The 24,427-nt window shown below is 47.3% G+C and overlaps 1 protein-coding gene across 1 annotated transcript in view; it reads left to right on the top strand.

The window, feature by feature from the left end:
• Positions 1 to 24,162, top strand: part of M1AP (meiosis 1 associated protein) — a 155,648-nt gene extending 131,486 nt beyond the window's left edge. Inside the window, exon 10 of the mRNA XM_069744687.1 lies at positions 23,949 to 24,162. Within this exon, the coding sequence (XP_069600788.1) occupies positions 23,949 to 24,086 (138 nt within the window). The 3' untranslated portion in view covers positions 24,087 to 24,162. The remainder of the gene's footprint in view (positions 1 to 23,948) is intronic.
• Positions 24,163 to 24,427: the final 265 nt, after the last annotated feature.

The raw sequence follows: 24,427 nt of genomic DNA, 5'->3' as shown, positions 1-24,427 counted from the left end.
TTAGCGATGAAGCGACGATAAAAATTAGCAAAGCCCAGGAACTTCTGCAGACTCTTCAGATATGTTGGCTGAGTCCAATCATAAATGGCCTGAACTTTAACAGGGTCCATCTCGATAGTAGAAGGAGAAAAAATGAACCCCAAAAATAAAATCTTCTGAGCACCAAAGAGACACTTTGACCCCTTCACAAACAAAGAATTAGCACGCAGGACCTGGAACACCATTCTGACCTGCTTCACATGAGACTCCCAATCATCTGAGAAGACCAAAATATCATCCAAGTATACAATCAGGAATTTATCCAGGTACTCTTGGAAGATGTCATGCATAAAGGACTGAAACACTGATGGAGCATTAGAAAGTCCGAATTGCATAACCAGGTACTCAAAATGGCCTTCGGGCGTATTAAATGCTGTTTTCCATTCATCGCCCCGTTTAATACGCACAAGATTATACGCACCACGAAGATCTATCTTGGTGAACCAACTCGCCCCCTTAATCCGAGCAAACAAATCAGACAGCAGCGGCAAGGGGTACTGAAATTTGACCGTAATTTTATTTAGAAGGCGGTAATCAATACAAGGTCTCAGCGAACCATCCTTCTTGGCCACAAAAAAGAAACCCGCTCCCAATGGCGACGACGACGGGCGAATATGACCCTTCTCCAAGGACTCCTTCATGTAACTCCGCATAGCGGCGTGCTCAGGTACAGATAAATTAAACAGTCGACCCTTAGGAAACTTACTACCAGGAATCAAATCGATAGCACAATCACAATCCCTATGCGGAGGTAGGGCATTGGACTTGGGCTCATCGAATACATCCCGGTAATCAGACAAGAACTCTGGGACCTCAGAAGGGGTGGATGATGAGATAGACAGAAATGGAACATCACCATGTACCCCCTGACAACCCCAGCTGGACACAGACATTGATTTCCAATCTAATACTGGGTTATGGACTTGTAGCCATGGCAACCCCAACACGACCACATCATGCAGATTATGCAACACCAGAAAGCGAATATCCTCCTGGTGCGCAGGAGCCATGCACATGGTCAGCTGGGTCCAATACTGAGGCTTATTCTTGGCCAAAGGCGTAGCATCAATTCCTCTCAATGGAATAAGAAACTGCAAGGGCTCCAAGACAAACCCACAGCGCCTAGCATACTCCAAGTCCATCAAATTCAGGGCAGCGCCTGAATCCACAAATGCCATGACAGAATAGGAAGACAAAGAGCAGATCAAAGTAACGGACAAAAGAAATTTCGACTGTACCGTACCAATGGTGTCAGACCTAGCGAACCGCTTAGTGCGCTTAGGACAATCTGAGATAGCATGAGTGGAATCACCACAGTAGAAACACAGCCCATTCTGACGTCTGTGTTCCTGCCTTTCAGCTCTGGTCAAAGTCCTATCGCACTGCATAGGCTCAGGTTCATGCTCAGATAATACCGCCAAATGGTGCACAGATTTACGCTCGCGCAAGCGTCGACCGATCTGAATGGCCAATGACATAGACTCATTCAGACCAGCAGGCATAGGAAATCCCACCATGACATCCTTAAGGGCTTCAGAGAGACCCTTTCTGAAAATAGCTGCCAGCGCACATTCATTCCATTGAGTGAGCACGGACCACTTTCTAAACTTCTGACAATAAATTTCTATCTCATCCTGACCCTGACACAGAGCCAGCAAATTTTTCTCTGCCTGATCCACTGAATTTGGTTCGTCGTACAGCAATCCGAGCGCCAGGAAAAACGCATCAATATTACATAATGCAGGATCTCCTGGCGCAAGGGAAAATGCCCAGTCTTGAGGGTCGCCACGTAATAAAGAAATAATTATCTTAACTTGTTGAACTGGGTCACCAGAGGAGCGGGGTTTCAAAGCCAGAAATAGTTTACAATTATTTTTAAAATTCAAAAACTTAGCTCTATCTCCAGAAAATAACTCAGGAATAGGAATTTTAGGTTCTAACATAGGATTCTGAACCACTAAATCTTGAATATTCTGTACATTTATAGCGAGATTATCCATCAAAGAGAACAGACCTTGAATGTCCATGTCCACACCTGTGTTCTGAACCACCCTGATGTAAAGGGGAAAAGAAAGACAGAACACAGTGCAAAGAAAAAAAAATGGTCTCAGAACTTCTCTTTTCCCCTCTATTGAGAAGCATTAGTACTTTGGGCCTCCAGTACTGTTATGAACAGGTAATTCAGAACCACAATGGACATTGAAGTTCAGAGCACACAAAGTGACCTGACATTTACCAAAAACATAGGACGAGCTCTGAGACGTGGAAACTCTGCTGACCGCAATCCCTAATCCTATCACACCACACTAGAGGTAGCCGTGGATTGCGCCTAACGCTCCCTATGCAACTCGGCACAGCCTGAGAAACTAACTAGCCCTAAAGATAGAAAAATAAGCCTACCTTGCCTCAGAGAAATTCCCCAAAGGAAAAGGCAGCCCCCCACATATAATGACTGTGAGTAAAGATGAAATACAAACACAGAGATGAAATAGATTTAGCAAAGTGAGGCTCGACTTACTGAATAGACCGAGGATAGGAAAGATAGCTTTGCGGTCAACACAAAAACCTACAAACAACCACGCAGAGGGGCAAAAAGACCCTCCGCACCGACTAACGGTACGGAAGTGCTCCCTCTGCGTCTCAGAGCTTCCAGCAAGCAAGAAAAACCAATATAGCAAGCTGGACAGAAAAAATAGCAAACAAAAATAACACAAGCAAAACTTAGCTTATGCAGGATAGACAGGCCACAGGAACGATCCAGGAGGAAGCAAGACCAATACTAGAACATTGACTGGAGGCCAGGATCAAAGCACCAGGTGGAGTTAAATAGAGCAGCACCTAACGACTTAACCTCTACACCTGAAGAAGGAAACTCAGAAGCCGCAGTACCACTCTCATCCACAGGAGGGAGCTTGGCCACAGAATTCACAACATTTACTCCTGTAGCGGACAGCGAAGAGCAGCCAGTTCACCCCCGCAGCAACAAGCGGTCAGTTCACCCCCACTACGACAAGCGGCCAGTTCACCCCTGCAGCGGACAGCGAAGAGCAGCCAGTTCACCCCCGCAGCGGACAGCGGCCAGTTCACCCCTGCAGCGGACAGCGAAGAGCAGCCAGTTCACTCCCACAGCGACAAGCGGCCAGTTCACCCCTGCAGCGGACAGCGGCCAGTTCACCCCTGCAGCGGACAGCGAATAGCAGCCAGTTCACCCCCACAGCGACAAGCGGCCAGTTTACTCCTGTAGCGGACAGCGAAGAGCAGCCAGTTCACCCCCGCAGCAACAAGCGGCCAGTTCACCCCCACTGCGACACGCGGCCAGTTCTCCCCTGCTGCGGACAGCGAAGAGCAGCCAGTTCACTCCCACAGCAGACAGCGACATGCGGCCAGCTTATCCCCGCAGGGAACAGCAACACGCTGTCAGTTCACTCCTGTAGCGGACAACGAAGAGCAGCCAGTTCACCTCCACAATGACATGCAGCCAGTTCATGGCTGACAGTGACATGCGGCCAGTTCACCCCCTCACCCCCCCCTTTCCTCGGCAGCAGACAGCAACATGTGGCCTGTTCACCCCTGCAGCGGTCAACGAAGAGCAGCCAGTTCACCTCCGCAAATGACATGCAGCCAGTTCACGGCTGACAGTGACATGCGGCCAGTTCACACCCCCCCCCCTGCAGCAGACAGCGACATGCGGCCAGTTCCTCTCTGTGGTGGACACTGACACGCGGCCAGTTCACCCCCCGCAGCGCACAGCGACACGCAGCCAGTTCACCCCCGCAGCGGACAGCAACGCGAGGCCAGTTAACCCAGCAGCTGGCAGCGACACGTGGCCAGTTCACCCCCGCAACGGACGGCGACATACGTCCAGTTCACCCCCGGACAGGGACATGAGGTCAGGCCACACCGGCAGCGGGCAAGGACACATGGTCGGGTCACACCCGCAGCGGGCAAGGACACATGGCAAGGTCACACCCGCAGCGAAAAGGCAAGGACATGTGACTAGGTCACACCGGCAGCTAGCGAGCAGGGATGCGCAGCCAAGTCAAACCTGCAGCGAGCGGACAGGGGCATTCGGCCAGGTCACACCTACAGCGAGCGTGCAGGGACACCGACCAGGTCACACACGCAGCGAGTGGGCAGGGACACGCAGCCAGGTCAAATTGGCAGCATGCAGGCGGGGACACGCACCCACAGCGAGTTGATGGGGACTCGCGACCGGATCACACCGGCAGCGAGTGGACAGGGACACGCGGACAGGTCACACCCGCAGCGAGCGGACAGGGACATTCGGCCTGGTCACACCCGCAGTGAGGGGGCAGACACATGGCCAGGTCACACATGCAGCGAGCGGGCAGACACACGCAACCAGGTCAGACCCGCAAAGAGCTGACAGGGACGCGTGGCCAGGTCACAACAGCAGCGAGCAGGGACACGCGGCAAGGTCACACCGACAGGGACACGCGAACAGGACACACCCATGGCAATCAGGAAGGAACACGCGGCCAGGTCCCACCCGCAGCGAGCAAAAAGGGACACGCGGCCAGGTCACACCTGCAGCGAGTGGGCGGGGACATGTGGCAAGGTCACACTCAGAGCAAGTCAGCGGGGACCCGCGGCCAGTTGACAGCCGCAACAAGCGGGTGGGGACACGAGGCCAGGTCACATCTATAGCAAGTGGTTCAGCAGTTCGTTTAACTCCTATGTGACCAGAGAGCTGAGCGGAATGGGCCATCGATAAGGCTTCGCAGCGGAGTACCTTGGAGACTAAGGAATGACCTGTAGGACACATTCGCACGTTCAGTATTTGATCAGTATTTTACATCGGTATTTGTGACCAAAACCAAGAGAGGAACAATCAACGGAAAAGTATAATTGAAACCTGTCACCACTATCACCCACTCCTGGTTTTGAATTACTAATACTGATGTAAAATACTGATCGTGTGAACGTGACTGTCACGATGCACACAGTGACTGTCACCCCTACTTCACGGATCGGGGTGACTTTAGGCCAACAGACGGCTATCACATGTGCAGGGGGCTTATCTTAGTTATCCCTCCACTGCTACATTGTGATGAAAGCACACACAAGGCTATTGACCTCTTAGTTTACCGCCGAGGCTTATTTTAGTTATCCCACTGCTCCTACAATATACCACGAACTGCAGGGATTTATGTATATCCCGCTTTACAGTTCCACTTGAAAACTTGCAGCTCTCTGGCGCCCCCCTTACCCTCAGGTCAGATTAGGTACTGCACCTAGAGTAATTAGTCGCCAGAAAGGCTGCCTGCTATGTACTGGCTATTGGGCACGCTGCAGCGAGGTGATATAACTACTCCCACTCAGGCAGGAACAATAATTATCAACGCTGCCGTCGCTTCGACTCCCCAAATACCCAGAACATGGTATGCTGCCACCAGCTTCGATTAGCGGGTCCGAAGCTAACCCAATACAATAGTGTAATTCCCTTCCAGAGACTTGGGGTACATTTTAGAGCAGGAGAACGAAACTAGTATTTTAGATATTTTACTCCGTAAAAGAACAGGCAGTGTTTATAAAAATATAAAATAACATGGAATAAGGAAGAAAGATAAAACTCACATGTTCTCAGATCATTGCAGGCGAAACCATGCTGGCAGGCAGAGCCCAGATGTCCCAGTGCATAGTACAGCTCCTCAGGCAAGACTGAAGGCTGGGTGAAGAGTAGAGACTTATAAACTGCAGCATCGGGACATCACTAAAGGGCTGGTTAAAGATATTCACTGAGGTCAGAGATATTTATGTTCATAGACCCTGGAGACAAAAGAAATTCCTGACTGGGAAGGGAGGGACAACAGGTGCCTTTGCAGGATTGGTCACCTGCAGTTTAAAGACACACCCTGCTCACACACTAGCTTCAAGTTACCCAGTGTCTGCCATAGGGCTGGTTTGTTGTATTGGGGGGGGGGGGAGGGAGGGGGTTTACAGCTGCCATGTGCTTTCAGGACCATGGTCAGATGTGCAAAAATCCCTCAGCTATGGTTTTTGCATTATCGTGACAGTGATTTTAGGCAGAGAATTGAAAAACAAACTTAGAAGCCTGGATATCCTCAGGCCTCTGTCAGAGGATCTAAATCGGGCATCAGCTCTGCCATTCTTTTCGACTCTTTGATTGGAGAAGGCATCTGCAAAGTCCTGATAAGAGGCAGGAAGACTGGATGCAGTAAAGGCAGAACAGTTTCTGAGGAGGTAGTTGAGGTGGAGCTTTGAGGCATTTATGAAAACAAGATGGTCCCCATGGGGTGATCTGATCGGACATCCAGTAAATGACCGGAGCATGTAGCCATGTAAGTCCCAGAAGCACTGGTGCATCAGAAAGTGGCAAAATTTTAATAAAAAAATAAATGTTCTCAACTTCTAGTGCACCCATCTGAAGACTTGCCTCCTCTGTCCTGAATTGGTGAGTTGGGCAGGACCACCTGGAATTGTTGAGCTATTCAGGAAGGTTAGCTTTAGGGGTGTCTGCAAAGAAACCAAAGGAGTTTTCAGCCATTTGTCATAGAGAAGTCCATAATTTTTATCTGCTGCTCCAGAATCAATAAAAACTTGTCCTGGGAACAAGGAGGAACTGAAGGAACCAGACATGGGCATGAATATTTTGAGTGGGTCAAAGAGATAATCCTAGGGCAATCGTTCCTCTTCGTCTGGCGTTTTAGATTCTCTCCATTTGGTCTTCAGTTTGGAACAGTTCGTGTGGTAATGATCCTTTTCACCATAATGAACAGTCCGCCAGTAAAATGATTGAATCTTAGTCTTGTACAGACGATAAGGGCATTACAGAATAAACATTACTCAGACACTAAGAGGAGTTAGAGTCCTGCTGCCCCAAGCTACGATCTACGAGGAAATAGAGGGGACACGAAAGGTGGATGGTAAAATATGCTTGTATTGTACAGTCCAACCATAATATTTAAGATCGGGTCTGCTCCTAACGCTCCATGATCCGGTCACCGGCCTGTGTGTATACGGTCCAATCATAATATGCGAGATAGGGTCTGCACATAACGCTGCATGATCCGGCCAGTGTGTATACTGTCCAATCATATGTGAGATCGGGTCTGCACATAACGCTGCATGATCTGGTCACCAGCCAGTGTGTATACGGTCCAATCATAATATGCGAGATAGGGTCTGCACATAACGCTGCATGATCCGGCCAGTGTGTATACTGTCCAATCATATGTGAAATCGGGTCTGCACATAACGCTGCATGATCTGGTCACCAGCCAGTGTGTATACAGTCCATTCATATTATGCGAGATCTTGTCTGCACATAATGCTGCATGATCCGGTCACCGGCCAGTGTGTATACTGTCCATTCATAATATACAATATAGGGTCTGGACATAACGCTGCATGATCCGGTCACCGGCCAGTGTGTATACGGTCCAATCATAATATGCGAGATAGAGTCTGCACATAACGGTGCATGATCCGGCCAGTGTGTATACAGTCCATTCATAATATACAATATAGGGTCTGCACATAACGCTGCATGATCTGGTCACCGGCCAGTGTGTATACTGCCCATTCATAATATACAATATAGGGTCTGCACATAACGGTGCATGATCCGGCCAGTGTGTATACTGTCCAATCATATGTGAGATCGGGTCTGCACATAACGCTGCATGATCTGGTCACCAGTCAGTGTGTATACAGTCCATTCATAATATACAATATAGGGTCTGCACATAACGCTGCATGATCTGGTCACTGGCCAGTGTGTATACGGTCCATTCATAATATACAATATAGGGTCTGCACATAACCGTTATGATCTGGTGGCCTTGGAGCAGCATGAGACGTACTCTGGAGAAGGTGGAACCTGTACTGACCGCAAACCCTGAACTTAGCAGCGCAACTAGAAGTAGCCGTGGGGGGTACCTAACACTCCCTAGACCCCTCGACACAGCCTAAGAACTAACTACCCCTAAAGACAGAAACAGGAAACCTATCTTGCCTCAGAGAAAATCCCCAAAGGATAGACAGCCCCCCACAAATATTGACTGTGAGAGGAGAGGGAAATAATATACGCAGACATGAAATCAGGATTTAGCATAGGAGGCCATACTAGCTAAAAAGAAAGAATAGAACAGAGTACTATATGGTCAGTATGAAAACACTAGAAAATATCCACCACAGAAAATACAAATCACCACATCTGACTAAAGACATGGAGGGTATATCTGCATCTCCAGAGAAAAAGCTAGGCTGCAAAAAATCCTTCACAGACTAAGCTGGACAAGACAAAAACATGAAAATGCACAGAACTATAAGGTCCACAGCAGGTGGACAGCAAAAACAAAGCTAGGACTTATCTTTGAAGAAAAGCACAGCAAACAGGAGAGACCAGAAGGGATGTGAATCCTCCAAAAACAATGGACAACTGGCACTGAGTAAAGGATCAAGCAAGGCTATATAGCCCAGCCCAAATTGCAAAAAATAGATACACCTGATAAATGCTGCGATCCAACTACTGCAGCACTACCACTCATAACCACCGGAGGTAGCCCAAGAGCAGAATACACAACAGTACCCCCCCCCCCTTGAGGAGGGGTCACCGAACCCTCACAAGAGCCCCCAGGCCGATCAGGACGAGCCAAATGAAAGGCACGAACCAAATCGTCAGCATGAACATCGGAGGCAACAACCCAAGAATTATCCTCCTGGCCATAACCCTTCCATTTGACCAGATACTGAAGCCTCCACCTCGAAAAACGAGAATCCAAAATCTTCTCAACCACATACTCCAACTCCCCATCAATCAACACCGGGGCCGGAAGTTCAACAGAGGGAACAACGGGCACCACATACTTCCGCAACAAAGATCTATGGAAGACATTATGAATGGAAAAAGAGGCTGGAAGCCAAACGAAAAGACACTGGATTGATAATCTCAGAAATCCTATAAGGACCAATAAACCGAGGCTTGAACTTAGGGGAAGAAACCTTCATAGGAACATGACGGGAAGACAACCAGACCAAATCCCCAACCCAAAGCCGGGAACCAACACACCGACGACGGTTAGCAAAACGTTGAGCCTCCTCCTGAGACAACACCAAATTGTCCACCACATGAGCCCAAATCTGCTGCAGCCTGTCAACCACAGAATCCACACCAGGACAATCAGAAGGCTCAAACTGCCCTAAAGAAAAACGAGGATGAAAACCAAAATTACAAAAAAAAGGCGAAACCAAGGTAGCAGAACTAGCCCGATTATTAAGGGCAAACTCGGCCAATGGCAAGAAAGCCACCCAATCATCCTGATCAGGAGACACAAAGCATCTCAAATAAGTTTCCAAAGTCTGATTAGTTCGCTCAGTCTGGCCATTTGTCTGAGGATGAAATGCGGAAGAAAAAGACAAATCAATGCCCAGCCTAGCACAAAAGGCCCGCCAAAACCTAGAAACAAACTGGGAACCTCTATCGGACACAATATTCTCCGGAATGCCATGCAAACGAACCACATGCTGAAAAAACAACGGAACCAAATCAGAAGAGGAAGGCAATTTAGGCAAAGGTACCAAATGAACCATCTTAGAAAACCGGTCACAAGCCACCCAGATAACTGACATCCTCTGGGAAACCTGAAGATCTGAAATAAAATCCATAGAAATATGCGTCCCAAGGTCTCTCAGGGACCGGCAAAGGCAAAAGCAACCCACTAGCGCGGGAACAGCAAGGCTTAGCCCGCGCACAAATCCTACAAAACTGCACAAAAGAACGCACATCCCGCGACAAAGAAGGCCACCAAAAGGATCTAGCAACCAAATCTCTGGTACCAAAAATCCCAGGATGGCCAGCCAACACAGAACAATGAACCTCAGAAATCACTTTACTAGTCCATCTATCAGGAACAAACAGTTTCCCCACTGGACAGCGGTCAGGTTTATCAGCCTGAAACTCCTAAAGAACCCGTCGTAAATCAGGGGAGATGGCAGAAAGAATCACCCCTTCCTTCAGAATGCCGACCGGCTCAAGAACCCCAGGGGAATCAGGAAAAAAACTCCTAGAGAGGGCATCCGCCTTAACATTCTTAGTACCAGGAATGTACGAGACCACAAGATCAAAACGGGAGAAAAACAGGGACCATCGAGCCTGTCTAGGATTCAGCCGTTTGGCAGACTCTAGGTAAATCAGATTCTTATGAATACGGTGCTTGGCCCCCTCAAGCCAATGTCGCCACTCAAATGCCCACTTCATAGCCAACAACTCCCGATTGCCGACATCATAATTGCGTTCCGCAGGCGAAAACTTCCGAGAAAAGAAGGCACACGGTTTCATCAAGGAACCATCAGAATTCCTCTGAGACAAAACGGCCCCTGCCCCAATCTCAGACGCGTCAACCTCAACCTGAAAAGGAAGAGAAACATCCGGCTGACGCAACACAGGGGCAGAAGTAAATCGGCGTTTAAGCTCCTGAAAGGCAGAAACAGCCGCGGAGGACCAATTCGTCACATCAGCGCCTTCGTCAAATCGGTCAGAGGTTTAACCACACTGGAGAAGTTGGCAATGAAACGACGATAAAAATTAGCAAAGCCCAAGAATTTCTGAAGGCTCTTCACAGATGTGGGCTGAATCCAATCAGGAATGGCCTGAACCTTAACCGGATCCATTTCTATAGATGCGGGACAAAAAATGAATCCCAAAAAAGAAACCTTCTGCACTCCAAAGAGGCACTTTGACCCCTTCACAAATAAAGCATTATTACGGAGGATCTGAAATACCATCCTGACCTGTTTCACATGAGACTCCAAATCATCGGAAAAAATCAAAATATCATCCAAATAAACAACCATGAATTTATCAAGATAACTCCGAAAGTTATCATGCATGAAGGATTGGAACACAGATGGAGCATTAGAGAGTCCGAATGGCATCACAAGGTATTCAAAATGGCCTTCGGGCATATTAAATGCAGTTTTCCATTCGCCACCCTGCTTAATACGAATAAGATTATATGCCCCTCGAAGGTCAATCTTAGTAAACCAGCTAGCCCCCTTAATCCTAGGAAACAAATCAGTAAGCAAAGGGTATTGAAATTTGACCATGATCTTATTCAAGAGTCGATAATCAATACAGGGTCTCAAGGAGCCATCCTTGGCAACAAAAAAAAAACCTGCTCCCAATGGTGAAGAAGATGGCCGAATATGCCCCTTCTCCAAAGACTCTTTAATATAGCTCCACATGGCGGCATGTTCTGGCACAGACAGGTTGAAAAGTCGGCCCTTAGGGAACTTACAACCTGGAATCAAGTCAATAGCACAATCACAGTCCCTATGTGGTGGAAGGGAACTGGATTTGGGCTCATTGAATACATCCTGGAAATCTGACAAAAACTCAGGAATTTCAGAAGAGGGGGAAGAGGAAATTGACATCAAAGGAACGTGACCATGAACCCCCTGACAACCCCAACTAGTCACAGACATAGATTTCCAATCTAACACCGGATTATGTAGCTGTAACCATGGAAAACCCAGCACAATATCATCATGCAAATTATGCAACACCAGAAAACGACAATCTTCCTGATGGGCTGGCGCCATGCGCTTGGTCAGCTGTGTCCAAAACTGAGGTTTATTTTTAGCCAACGGTGTAGCATCAATGCCCCTTAAAGGAATAGGGTTCTGCAAAGGCTGCAAGGGGAAACCACAACGTCTGGCAAATTCTAAGTCCATTAAGTTCAGAGCGGCGCCTGAATTCACAAATGCCATAACAGAAAATGATGATAATGAGTAGATCAAGGTCACAGATAACAGAAATTTAGGTTGTACAGTACTGATGGTAACAGAACTAGCGATTCTCTTTGTACGCTTAGGGCAATCAGAAATAATATGAGCAGAATTGCCGCAGTAAAAACACAACCTATTCTGACGCCTGAATCTTTGACGTTCAGCTTTAGACAAAATCCTATCACACTGCATAGGCTCAGGGCTCCGCTCAGAGGATAACGCCACAGTGTGCACAACTCTGCGTTCGCGCAAGCGCCCATCAATCTGAATGGCAACAGACATAGAATCACTCAGACCAGCAGGCGTGGGGAACCCCACCATAACATCTTTAACGGATTCAGAAAGACCCTTTCTGAAAATTGCCGCCAAGGTATCCTCAGTCCATTTAGTCAGTACAGACCATTTTCTAAATTTCTGGCAATACGATTCTGCCGCTTCTTGACCTTGACACAGGTCCAGCAAGATTTTCTCAGCTTGATCCACAGAATTAGGCTCATCATACAACAACCCCAATGCCTGAAAGAAAGAATCAACATTAAGCAAAGCAGGATTTCCAGTTTCCAGGGAAAATGCCCAATCCTGTGGGTCACCACACAGCAGGGATATGATGATTTTAACCTGCTGAATGGGATCACCAGAAGACCGGGGTCTCCATGCAAAAAACAGTTTACAGTTATTTTTGAAACTCAAAAATTTGGATCTGTCACCAAAGAATAAATCAGGAGTGGGAATCCTAGGTTCTAAGGCAGGAGTCTCAACAATATAATCTGAAATACCCTGTACCATAGCAGCATGCTGATCCACACGAGAAACTAACTCCTGAACACTCATGTTATTACTAGGTTCCGCAGCCACCCAGAGATTAAGAGGGAGGAACAGACCAAACAGGCTAAGGAAAAAAAAATGGCTCAAAATCTTTCCTCCCTTCTTCTGAGATGCAATTAACTCATTGTTGGCCAGTTGTACTGTTATGATCTGGTGGCCTTGGAGCAGCATGAGACGTACTCTGGAGAAGGTGGAACCTGTACTGACCGCAAACCCTGAACTTAGCAGCGCAACTAGAAGTAGCCGTGGGGGGTACCTAACACTCCCTAGACCCCTCGACACAGCCTAAGAACTAACTACCCCTAAAGACAGAAACAGGAAACCTATCTTGCCTCAGAGAAAACCCCCAAAGGATAGACAGCCCCCCACAAATATTGACTGTGAGAGGAGAGGAAAATAACATACGCAGACATGAAATCAGGATTTAGCATAGGAGGCTATACTAGCTAAAAAGAAAGAATAGAACAGAGTACTATGCGGTCAGTATTAAAACACTAGAAAATATCCACCACAGAAAATACAAATCACCACATCTGACAAAAGACATAGAGGGTATATCTGCATCTCCAGAGAAAAAGCTAGGCTGCAAAAAATCCTTCACAGACTAAGCTGGACAAGACAAAAACATGAAAATGCACAGAACTATAAGGTCCACAGCAGGTGGACAGCAAAAACAAAGCCAGGACTTATCTTTGAAGAAAAGCACAGCAAACAGGAGAGACCAGAAGGGATGTGAATCCTCCAAAAACAATGGACAACTGGCACTGACTAAAGGATCAAGCAAGGCTATATAGCCCAGCCCAAATTGCAAAAAATAGATACACCTGATAAATGCTGCGATCCAACTACCGCAGCACTACCACTCATAACCACCAGAGGGAGCCCAAGAGCAGAATTCACCACACATAACGCTGCATGATCCGGCCAGTGTGTATACTGTCCATTCATAATATACAATATAGGGTCTGCACATAACGCTGCATGATCCGGCCAGTGTGTATACTGTCCAATCATATGTGAGATCTGGTCTGCACATAACGCTGCATGATCTGGTCACCAGCCAGTGTGTATACGGTCCAATCATAATTTGCGAGATCGGGTCTGCACCAATGCTGCATGATCCGGTCACCGGCCAGTGTGTATACGGTCCAATCATTATATGCGAGATCGGGTCTGCACATAATGATGCATGATCCGGTCACCGGGCAGTGTGTATACTGTCCAATCAAAATATGCGAGATTGGGTCTGCATATAATGCTGCATGATCCGGTCACCGGCCAGTGTGTATACGGTCCATTCATAATATGCGAGATCGGGTCTGCACATAATGCTGCATGATCCGGTCACCGGCCAGTGTGTATACGGTCCAATCATAGTATGCGAGATTGGGGCTGCACATAACGCTGCATGATCCGGTCGCCGGCCAGTGTGTATTTAGTCCATTCATAATATACAATATAGGTTCGGCACATAACGCTGCATGATCCGGTCACCGGCCAGTGTGTATACAGTCCATTCATAATATACAATATAGGGTCTGCACATAACGCTGCATGATCCGGTTACCGGCCAGTGTGTATACGGTCCAATCATAGTATGCGAGATCGGGTCTGCACATAACGCTGCATGATCCGGTCACCGGCCAGTGTGTATACAGTCCATTCATAATATACAATATAGGGTCTGCACATAACGCTGCGTGATCCTGTCACCGGCCAGTGTGCGTACAGGCAGAGGACTATTAAGTGTGTAATCTGTCCTTCCTGACTAATCTCCGAGGTTTACAGGGCAAACATTATGGGAGATTTTATTTTGAAGACGCTCAATGATGTGGCACACGGTAATCAAACGTTTTTTCCCTAAACCATTCTTTAAAATGCAAGTCCAATCAAGTGGTAAAGGAAATGGAGTCCTCAAGGGATGATGGCAAATCTCTACCAGTGAGTTCATTGTTTATCTGACTGGTAAGCCGGCATGGAAGATGGCCAGGAGAGCATCCTTAGTACACATGGTACAGAACTGCATGGCATAATGTCAACCAGAAGAAGTCGCTTGTCTGAGCCACAGTATGGAATTGGCAGCTGAGAAAACACGACCCAGTCCATCAAACGCAGAAGACGCACTGCAAAGATGGTTGAGAGTGCATCAAAGAATCATCCTGCTCCTAAAATGCCACAGCACATACCAAAACTTCTTCAGAGATCAAAGAAAAATGGATGCCACATCGGACCAGTCTGAAAATCATTGCTGGGAACATAACATAGTATCAGTGCATTCATTGACAGCCCCTGCAGGCCGGTGGATCGCAATCAGGACGTGCAGGAATGGGCAAATGCGGAGAGGTTTCCCAAATAGAATGTCCCAGCTGCATGTTAGGCTATGGCAGGTGCTCAGAGCTGGTGGAGAAGCTTGAATTCGGGAGCAATGTGTCCATACAGGCCGAGAGATCCTGGATAGGCTTCCATTGACTGATGGCAGTGCTGACAAAGCATCCGTATCCAAAGTCCATGATATTGCAGCTGTTCTGATTCTGTAAGGCCCACTTTATCAGGTGGATCCATGAAGACTCAGGTCTGGGCGGACATACAGACCCTGGACGTTAGTGCAGCAGGCAGGAAAGCATATGGGGAGCAAGGTCTTTACAACTGGAGACACCAGCAACAGGATGCCAGTTGTAGGGAAGCATTGCAAGTCTAAAGCCGCACCAGCAGAAGTAGATGAACCACAGGTGTACTGCAGCAACGAAGGTTCAATTCAGGGAGACTAAGTCATCAAGTCATGCCCGGCAACTTACAGAATCTGTCGTGGAGCACAACAGAGAGCAGCGGACCAAGAGAAAGCAAGCGGAGCGCTGGATTCACAGGACCGGTGTGTAACAACTTCCGAGATGCCTTGTTCTTCTTTACATTAAAGATCATCCTTGGATGTTTGGGGTTCTTGTCCTGCTGTAGAAAGATGAGGCGCCAGCTGCCTATGCAGCTTCAATAGTAAAAAGATATATTGTTAAAAATAATTTTTTAAAAATTGTGATATTCCCACCTTCCAGCGGCCCCCGCAGCCTTCCCGATCCTGGCGATGTTCCCGGCAGCTCCCGTTCCCAGTGATGCCTCGCGACAATGTCCCCAGATGACGTAGCATCACACGAGACCGCTACGTTATCACAGGTCATTGTCGCAAAGCATCACTGGGAACGGGAGCTGTCGGGAGCATCGCTAAGGCCTGTGCTGGATACGGGGGCCGCCGGAAGGTGAATATATAACATAGTAACATAGTTATTAAGGTTGAAGGAAGACTATAAGTCCATCTAGTTCAACCCATAGCCTAACCTAACATGCCCTAACATGTTCATCCAGAGGAAGGCAAAAAAAACCCATGTGGCAAAGAGTAAGCTCCACATTGGGGAAAAAAATTCCTTCCCGACTCCACATACAGCAATCAGACTAGTTCCCTGGATCAACGCCATATCAAGGAATCTAGTGTATATACCCTGTAACATTATACTTTTCCAGAAATGTATCCAGTCCCCTCTTAAATTTAAGTAATGAATCACTCATTACAACATCATACGGCAGAGAGTTCCATAGTCTCACTGCTCTTACAGTAAAGAATCCGTGTCTGTTGTTATGCCTAAACCTTTTTTCCTCCAGACGTAGAGGATGCCCCCTTGTCCCTGTCTCAGGTCTATGATTAAAAAGATCATCAGAAAAGTCTTTGTACTGTCCCCTCATATATTTATACATTAACATAAGATCACCCCTTAGTCTTCGTTTTTCCAAACTAAATAGCCCCAAGTGTAATAACCTATCTTGGTATTGCAGACCCCCCAGAATAACCTTGGTCGCTCTTCTCTGCACCCGCTCTAGTTCAGCTATGTGGCCTTGGAGCAGCATGAGACGTACTCTGGAGAAGGTGGCCCCTGTACTGACCGCAAACCCTGAACTTAGCAGCGCAACTAGAAGTAGCCATGGGGGGTACCTAACTCTCCCTAGACCCCTCGACACAGCCTAAGAAACTAACTACCCCTAAAGACAGAAACAGGAAACCTATCTTGCCTCAGAGAAAATCCCCAAAGGACAGACAGCCCCCCACAAATATTAACTGTGAGAGGAGAGAGAAAAAACACACGCAGACATGAAATCAGGATTTGGCATAGGAGGCCATACTAGCTAAATAGAAAGAATAGAACAGAGTATTATGCGGTCAGTACCAAAACACTAGAAAATATCCACCACAGAAAATACAAAACACCACATCTGACTAAAGACATGGAGGGTATATCTGCATCTCCAGAGACACAGCAAGGCTGCAAAAAATACTTCACAGACAAAGCTGAACAAGACAAAACATGAAAATGCAAAGAACTATAAGGTCCACAGCAGGTGCACAGCAAAAACAAAGCCAGGACTTATCTTTGAAGAAAAGCACAGTGAACAGGAGAGACCAGAAGGGATGTTAATCCTCCAAAAACAATGGACAACTGGCAGGGACTAAAGAGTCCTGCAAAGCTATATACCCCAGTCAGTTTTGCAATTAGTAGATACACCTGTCCAATCCTGCAGTCCAGGCACAACTGCATTACCCTCTACAACCACCGGAGGGAGCCCAAAAGCTGAATTCACAACAGTACCCTTCCCCCTTGAGGAGGGGTCACCGAACCCTCACCAGAGCCCCAGGCCGATCAGGTTGAGCCCGATGAAAGGTACGAACCAAATCAGCGGCATGGACATCAGAGGCAGAAACCCAAGAATTATCCTCCTGGCCATAACCCTTCCATTTGACAAGGTACTGAAGCTTCCGTCTCGAAAAAGCTATATACCCCAGTCAGTTTTGCAATTAGTAGATACACCTGTCCAATCCTGCAGTCCAGGCACAACTGCATTACCCTCTACAACCACCGGAGGGAGCCCAAAAGCTGAATTCACAACAGCTATGTCTTATACACCAGAGACCAGAACTGTACACAGTATTCTAAGTGTGGTCGCTGTTATGATCTGGTGACCTTGGAGCAGCATGAAAACTTTCACTGGAGTAGGTGGTAACTATACTGACCGCAAACCCTGATCTTAACACCGCAACTAGAAGTAGCCGTGGGGTGTGCCTAACAAAACCTAGACACCTCGACACAGCCGGAGGACTAAATACCCCTATAGATGGAAATAGGAATACTATCTTGCCTCAGAGCAGAACCCCAAAGAATAGGCAGCCCCCCACAAATAATGACTGTGAGTAGTAGAGGAAAAGACACACGCAGGCAGGAAACAGGATTTAGCAAATGAGGCTACACTAGCTGAATAGGATAGAATAGGACAGGGTACTAAGCGGTCAGTATTAAAAATCCTTCCAAAAATATCCACAGCAGAAAATACAAAAACTCCACAATCTAACTAAAGATGTGGAGCGTATATCTGCAACTACAGAGAATCCAACAAGACTGAGAAAACACTGACTAAGTCTAAGCTGGACAAGAGAAAAACAAATGAATAGCACAGAATACAAGCACTGTTGTGAATTCTGTGGTCAAGCTCCCTCCTGTGGTCATGAGTGGTACTTCGGCTGGTTCTGTCTATGAGCTTCCTCTGGTGGATGTGAGTGGGGCTGCGGCTTCTGAGTTTCCTTCCTCAGGTGACGAAGTTAAGTCGTTAGGTGCTGCTCTATTTAACTCCACCTAGTTCTTTGTTCCTGGCCTCCAGTCAATGTTCCAGTATTGGTCTTGCTCTCTCCTGGATCGTTCTTGTGGCCTGTCTGCCCTGCATAAGCTAAGTTTTGCTGGTGTTACTTTTGTTTGCTATTTTTTCTGTCCAGCTTGCTATATTGGTTTTTCTTGCTTGCTGGAAGCTCTGAGACGCAGAGGGAGCACCTCCGTACCGTTAGTCGGTGCGGAGGGTCTTTTTGCCTCTCTGCGTGGTTGTTTGTAGGTTTTTGTGCTGACCGCAAAGCTATCTTTCCTATCCTCGGTCTATTCAGTAAGTCGGGCCTCACTTTGCTAAAATCTATTTCATCTCTGTGTTTGTATTTTCATCTTTACTCACAGTCATTATATGTGGGGGGCTGCCTTTTCCTTTGGGGAATTTCTCTGAGGCAAGGTAGGCTCATTTTTCTATCTTCAGGGCTAGCTAGTTTCTCAGGCTGTGCCCGAGGCGCCTAGGTCTGGTCAGGAGCGCTCCACGGCTACCTCTAGTGTGGTATGATAGGATTAGGGATTGCGGTCAGCAGAGTTCCCACGTCTCGGAGCTCGTCCTATGTTATTAGTAACTATCAGGTCACTTTGTGTGCTCTTAACCACTAGGTCCATTGTGGTTCTGAATCACCAGTTCATAAGAAAGCACACTGCATGTGTGCCACAGAAAAAGAAACAGACACTTATCTTTGCTGAACTGGCAGCTAAGCAGGAGAAGCCAGAAAGTGATCCAACACTTCCCAAGAAACATTGACAACTGGCAAGGACTAATGAGTTCTGCAAACCTAAATACCCCAGTCAGAACTGCAATCAGCAGATACACCTGTCCAGGACTGCGACTCAGAGACAACTGCATTCCCACCTACAACCACTGGAGGGAACCCAAAAGCAGAATTCACAACAGGTCGCACTAGTGACTTGTATAGAGGTAAAATTATGTTCTCCTCATGAGCATCTATGCCTCTTTTACTGCATCCCATTATTTTATTTGCCTTTAGTAGCAGCTGCCTGACACTGGCCACTGAATTTGAGTTTGTCATCCACCCACCCATACTATTTTTTATTTTAAAGGGAACCTGTCATCTGAATTTGGCGGGACTGGTTTTGGGTCATATGGGCGGAGTTTTCGGGTGTTTGATTCACCCTTTCCTTACCCGCCGGCTGCATGCTGGCTGCAATATTGGATTGAAGGACATTCTCTGTCCTCCATAGTACACGCCTGCACAAGGCAAGATTGCTTTGCGCAGGCATGTACTACGGAGGACAGAGAATGAACTTCATTCCAATATTGCAGCCAGCATGCAGTCAGTGGGTAAGCAAAGGGTGAATCAAACACCCAAAAACTCCGCCCATATGACCCAAAACCAGTCCCGCCAAATTCAGGTGACAGAGTCCCTTTAATTATTATTATTATTTTATTTGCCTTTAGTAGCAGCTGCCTGACACTGGCCACTGAATATGAGTTTGTCATCCACCCACCCATACTATTTTTTATTTTAATTATTATTATTATTTTTTTTTTTAACAGTGATATGTCTCCTCTCCTCCACACCCAGGTACCATCCGCACATGATCCGCTTACTTTGCGCATGGTGGGCCCTGGCACTGACACCTACTGGCAGGGCCCCCACATCTCCAGGGCCCCCCCCCGCCGCCCGCCTTGAATACTCACCCTGTTCCAGCGATGGTCTCGGCGTCTGCACTGCAGCTCGTCCTGAACGAGCGGTCACGTGACACCGCTCATTAAGATCATGAATATGCGCATATTCATGATCTTAATGAACGGTGTCACATGACCGCTCAAGCAGGAAGAAGCTGCTGCGCCGGCGCCGCCGCCTGGAGTCGGGACAGAGCGCGAGGGATGTCGGCACGGCCGTGCAGTGGAACAGGTGAGTATGAGGGACAGGGGGGACGGAGGGGATGAAGGAGGACATAAGCCAGCGCGCCGAACAGGAGCGGGTGCTGGTGCAGAGAGATAAGCCGCCATGCAGGGGGAAATATGAGCCATACAAGGGGGAATATAAGCCATGCAGGTGGGAATATAAGCCATGCATACGGGGGGAATATGAGCCATACAGGGGGGAATATGAGCCATACAGGGGGGAATATAAGCCATACAGGGGGGAATATAAGCCATACAGGGGGAAATGAGCCATGCATACGGGGGGGGGGAATATGAGCCATACAGGGGGGAATATAAGCCATACAGGGGGGAATATGAGCCATGCAGGGGGAATATAAGCCATGCATACAGGGGGGGGGTAATATGAGCTGTGTATATGGGATAGGAGGGAGATGAGCCATGCATACAGGAGGGGGGTCATTATACAGTATTCAGCATCATGTGTGGCCGTTATACAGTATGGAGCATCATGTGTGGCCAATGGACATAATACAGTATGGAGCATCATGTGTGGCCGTTATACAGTATGGAGCATCATTTGTGGCCATTATACAGTATTGAGCATTATGTGGGATCATTATACAGTATGGAGCAATGTGTGGCGATTATACACTATGGAGCATCATGTGTGGCCATTATACAGTATGAAGAACTGTGTGTGGCCATTATACAGTATGCAGCATCATGTGTGGTGGCCGTTATACAGTATTGAGCATCATGTGTGGCCATTATACATTATTGAGCATCATGTGCGGTCATTATACAGTATGGAGCATCATGTGTGGTGGCCGTTATACAGTATTGAGCATCATGTGTGGCCATTATACAGTATGGAGCATCATGTGTGGTGGCCGTTATACAGTATTGAGCATCATGTGTGGCCATTATACAGTATGGAGCACTGTGTGGCCATATTTTTGTTTTATATACAATAATTATAAGCAAACAGTGTGATCAGCAGTGCTAAACGGCTGCGGTTGGGACGTGGATATGGGTGTGACTAGTTGTGAAATGGGTCTGGTCAGAGGCGTGGCCTAAAATTTGCCGCGGCGCACTACGCGAGCCGCAAACGTTATACCTCCTTCCCTTCTTCAAAAGTTGGGAGTTATGGTACCGCATTTGCCAGATCACGGCAAGTGCCGCAAATCCCATAGGTAATGAATGAGGCCGAACGCAGTGTTGCCGTAAGTAATCCATTACGCGGCAGATGCAGAAAAACTAGGATCTGCTGCAAAAGGCGACTTTCACATCAGCGATTCTTGCCAAAGTCTATGCCGATAGTGTCATACTCACCAAAGGGGGAGGCAGCACTAAAAGTGCCTAGGGCAGCAGAAACTCTAAATACGGCCCTGGGGGGCTACATTATATTCTGTGGGGGGACTGCATTATACTCAAGGTACTACATAATATTATGGGGGCTACATCATACTATATGAGGGGGCTACAGTATACTCTATGGGGGGCTGCATTATATTCTGTGGTGGAACTGCATTCTCTCGGGACTACATTATATTCTGTGGTGGGTGTCATTATGCTATATGGGGGGGCTGCATTATACCCTATGGGGTGCTACATTATATTCTATGATGGGGACTGCGTCATACCTGAGAGGGTTGCATTATATTTTGTGGGGTGCTGCATTATATTCTATGAGAGGGGACTGCATTATATTTTATGAGGGGGCTACATTATATTCTGTGAGGGGGCTACCCCAACCCTTGCTACATTATTAAGACGTGAACTACCTTATATTACACCCTGATATTAGCGCTTTTTACCGCACAATTGGTGGTCTTGTATCTATTTCTATGTAGCTACATAGTGGTCCCCAAGAATGATTTTCTCTGGTGGGCCCAAGGTGCTCCAGTCCGACGCTGCCCATGCGGGAAGTAAGATCAATGTTTTCCTAAGTGTGTGGAATCGCCGCAATTCCGCACAAAGAATGAGCATGCTGCGCGTTTTTCCGTGATGCGATTCCACTGTGGAAATATACGCAGCATTTAGCACAGCATTGCAGAATCCCATTGAATTCAATGGGTTGTGTTGTGTTTGCGATTTCGTGATGAAAAAACGCGTACTATCTGCAACATGTGCACATAGCGTAAATGTGAGCACCCTCATAATCAGGGCTGTTGTTGTGCTTCTACTCAGACTGTCACATTCTCCGATGTTACACAGTAGTCGGAGCTCGGCTGCCATCATTTACAGCGATTCTGATTAACCCCAGAGAAATTGACGCTGCTCTACGTGCATTTTCCTGACATTTTCTGGTCCATAAACAGCTGACAACACAGCAAAGGATCTCACTGTTCAAAGTTGTCAGTCAAGAGAAGGGACAAATTCATTTTCAAGGCATTGGATAGAGGATGGACACTGAAGATGTCATCAAGAATGGGCTTAGATTTGGCATAACAGAGACGTTACCGAGAGCAAGACGTTCATCATAAATTGATGACAAAAAGAAAGGAAGGTTTCCAACAGCAACATTAAAGGAGCCGCGGGAATTTCTGGCCAGTCGTGATGGTATCCTGCATATGGCAAGAATCTCCCGTATTCTTCATATGTCTGGTCTGTGGTGTCAGAGGCATGATGGGAAGTATTTTCTTACCCAGAAAAACCAGCAAGCCTGGCTGTGTTTTACCAAAACCTCCATCACATCAACCACAAGCAGGAATTGTGTTCTGTCTGATGAGACTGAGGGGAAACGTTTGTGGCCATAAATCCAGAAGATGCAAAACTAAAATCGGTCATCAGCAGAAAACCCCCATCTCTACAGTGAGTCATGGTCGGGGCAGCATTGTTCTCTAGTGCCCAGGCTTTAGCCAAGGGGGTGAGAGTTATGGACAGAACACATAGCAGACAATTTTACGTCAGAACCTTCCTACCTAAAGAGCTGAAGGTGAGGAGGAATTTCAGGGACAATGACCATAAGTGACCTCCAAATCGGCAAGAGAACGGCGTCTCCAGAAGAAGATGGATATCCTGGAGCGGCCGAGACCTAAACCAAGGGGCAATGTGTGGTGAGCTGATCGGACAGATGTGGAGGAGCGGGCAAAGGTCGCAAAGTCTAGGTGCACTGAGCGATGGACCCCTGGATCGCTGCCAGAAATACACAGGGGACTGCAGCAAAGTATTAGTGTAAGGGTGTGCAGATTTATGTAACACGGCATTTTACTGCTTTATTTCTCTTTTTCTACCCAATAAGATTTCCGTTTTTGTCCACGGATTTGTAGAGATTCCGGCAGCTGAACAGGAAAGGCTTCTTTACAGTTAGAGCAGTCAGGCTGCGGAGCTCCGATCACAAGAGTTGTAATGGCCGACTCTATAACAGCTTTATACAAGGGCCGGAGGATTTCATCAGTACAGGACATTGTGGGTTATTTACTGATAATTGGTGGAGAAAGGTCAAGCATGATGGACGAGGGGTCTTTTTTTCAACCTATGTTGCTATGGGCAACATTAAAGGGGAAAATAAAATGAAATTATTCTTCTGGTGGGATTTTATTTCTATGACATAATCCCTTTTATCGGGTGTGTAGACTTTATATCTATTGTAAGTTGAGTATTGGGAAACATTGATAATATTTTGGCATCTTCTGCTTCTGTCCAGTAAGTGACTGATGTTCTAATATCTGGCGCCGGTCCGATCTTCTGGATGAAATGGTCATTCTGGAGCAGGGCCAGTGGGTCAGAGCGAGCTGGAACCTGACTGATCGCTTCTGCTTTTCTAGGTTCTCCACTCCGGTGGGAAGGCCAGAGCCACCATTGCCCCCTTACAATTTGTTGCTCCAAGTTGTGGTAAGCGCGGATGTCCGGTAAACGACAGCCCATCCCCCAAGAGAAGAGGCCTGCGTGATAAGGAGGATTGAAGCCCAGAAGTCTTCACACCCGGCGGCATCGGAGTTCACTGCGCTCTTTGTGTTAGAATGTTAGTAAAAGTTGTTACACCTGAGGAATAACTGTTCCCTATTGTGTGTACGGGGGTCTCCTCATACACGGAGCCGGCAATGTCATCATACGGGGGTCTCCTCATACACGGACCCGGCAATGTCATCATACGGGGGTCTCCTCATACACGGACCCGGCAATGTCATCATATGGGGGTCTCATCATACACGGAGCTAGAAATGTCATCATACGGGGGTCTCATCATACACGGAGCTAGCAATGTCATCATACGGGGGTCTCCTCATACACGGACCCGGCAATG

This window comes from Ranitomeya imitator, chromosome 1 (genome assembly GCF_032444005.1).
Source record: "Ranitomeya imitator isolate aRanImi1 chromosome 1, aRanImi1.pri, whole genome shotgun sequence".
In the NCBI taxonomy this organism is placed as follows: Eukaryota; Metazoa; Chordata; class Amphibia; order Anura; family Dendrobatidae; genus Ranitomeya; species Ranitomeya imitator.
Note: the sequence above shows the minus strand (reverse complement) of the source record. Positions and strands in the feature narration are given on the sequence as shown.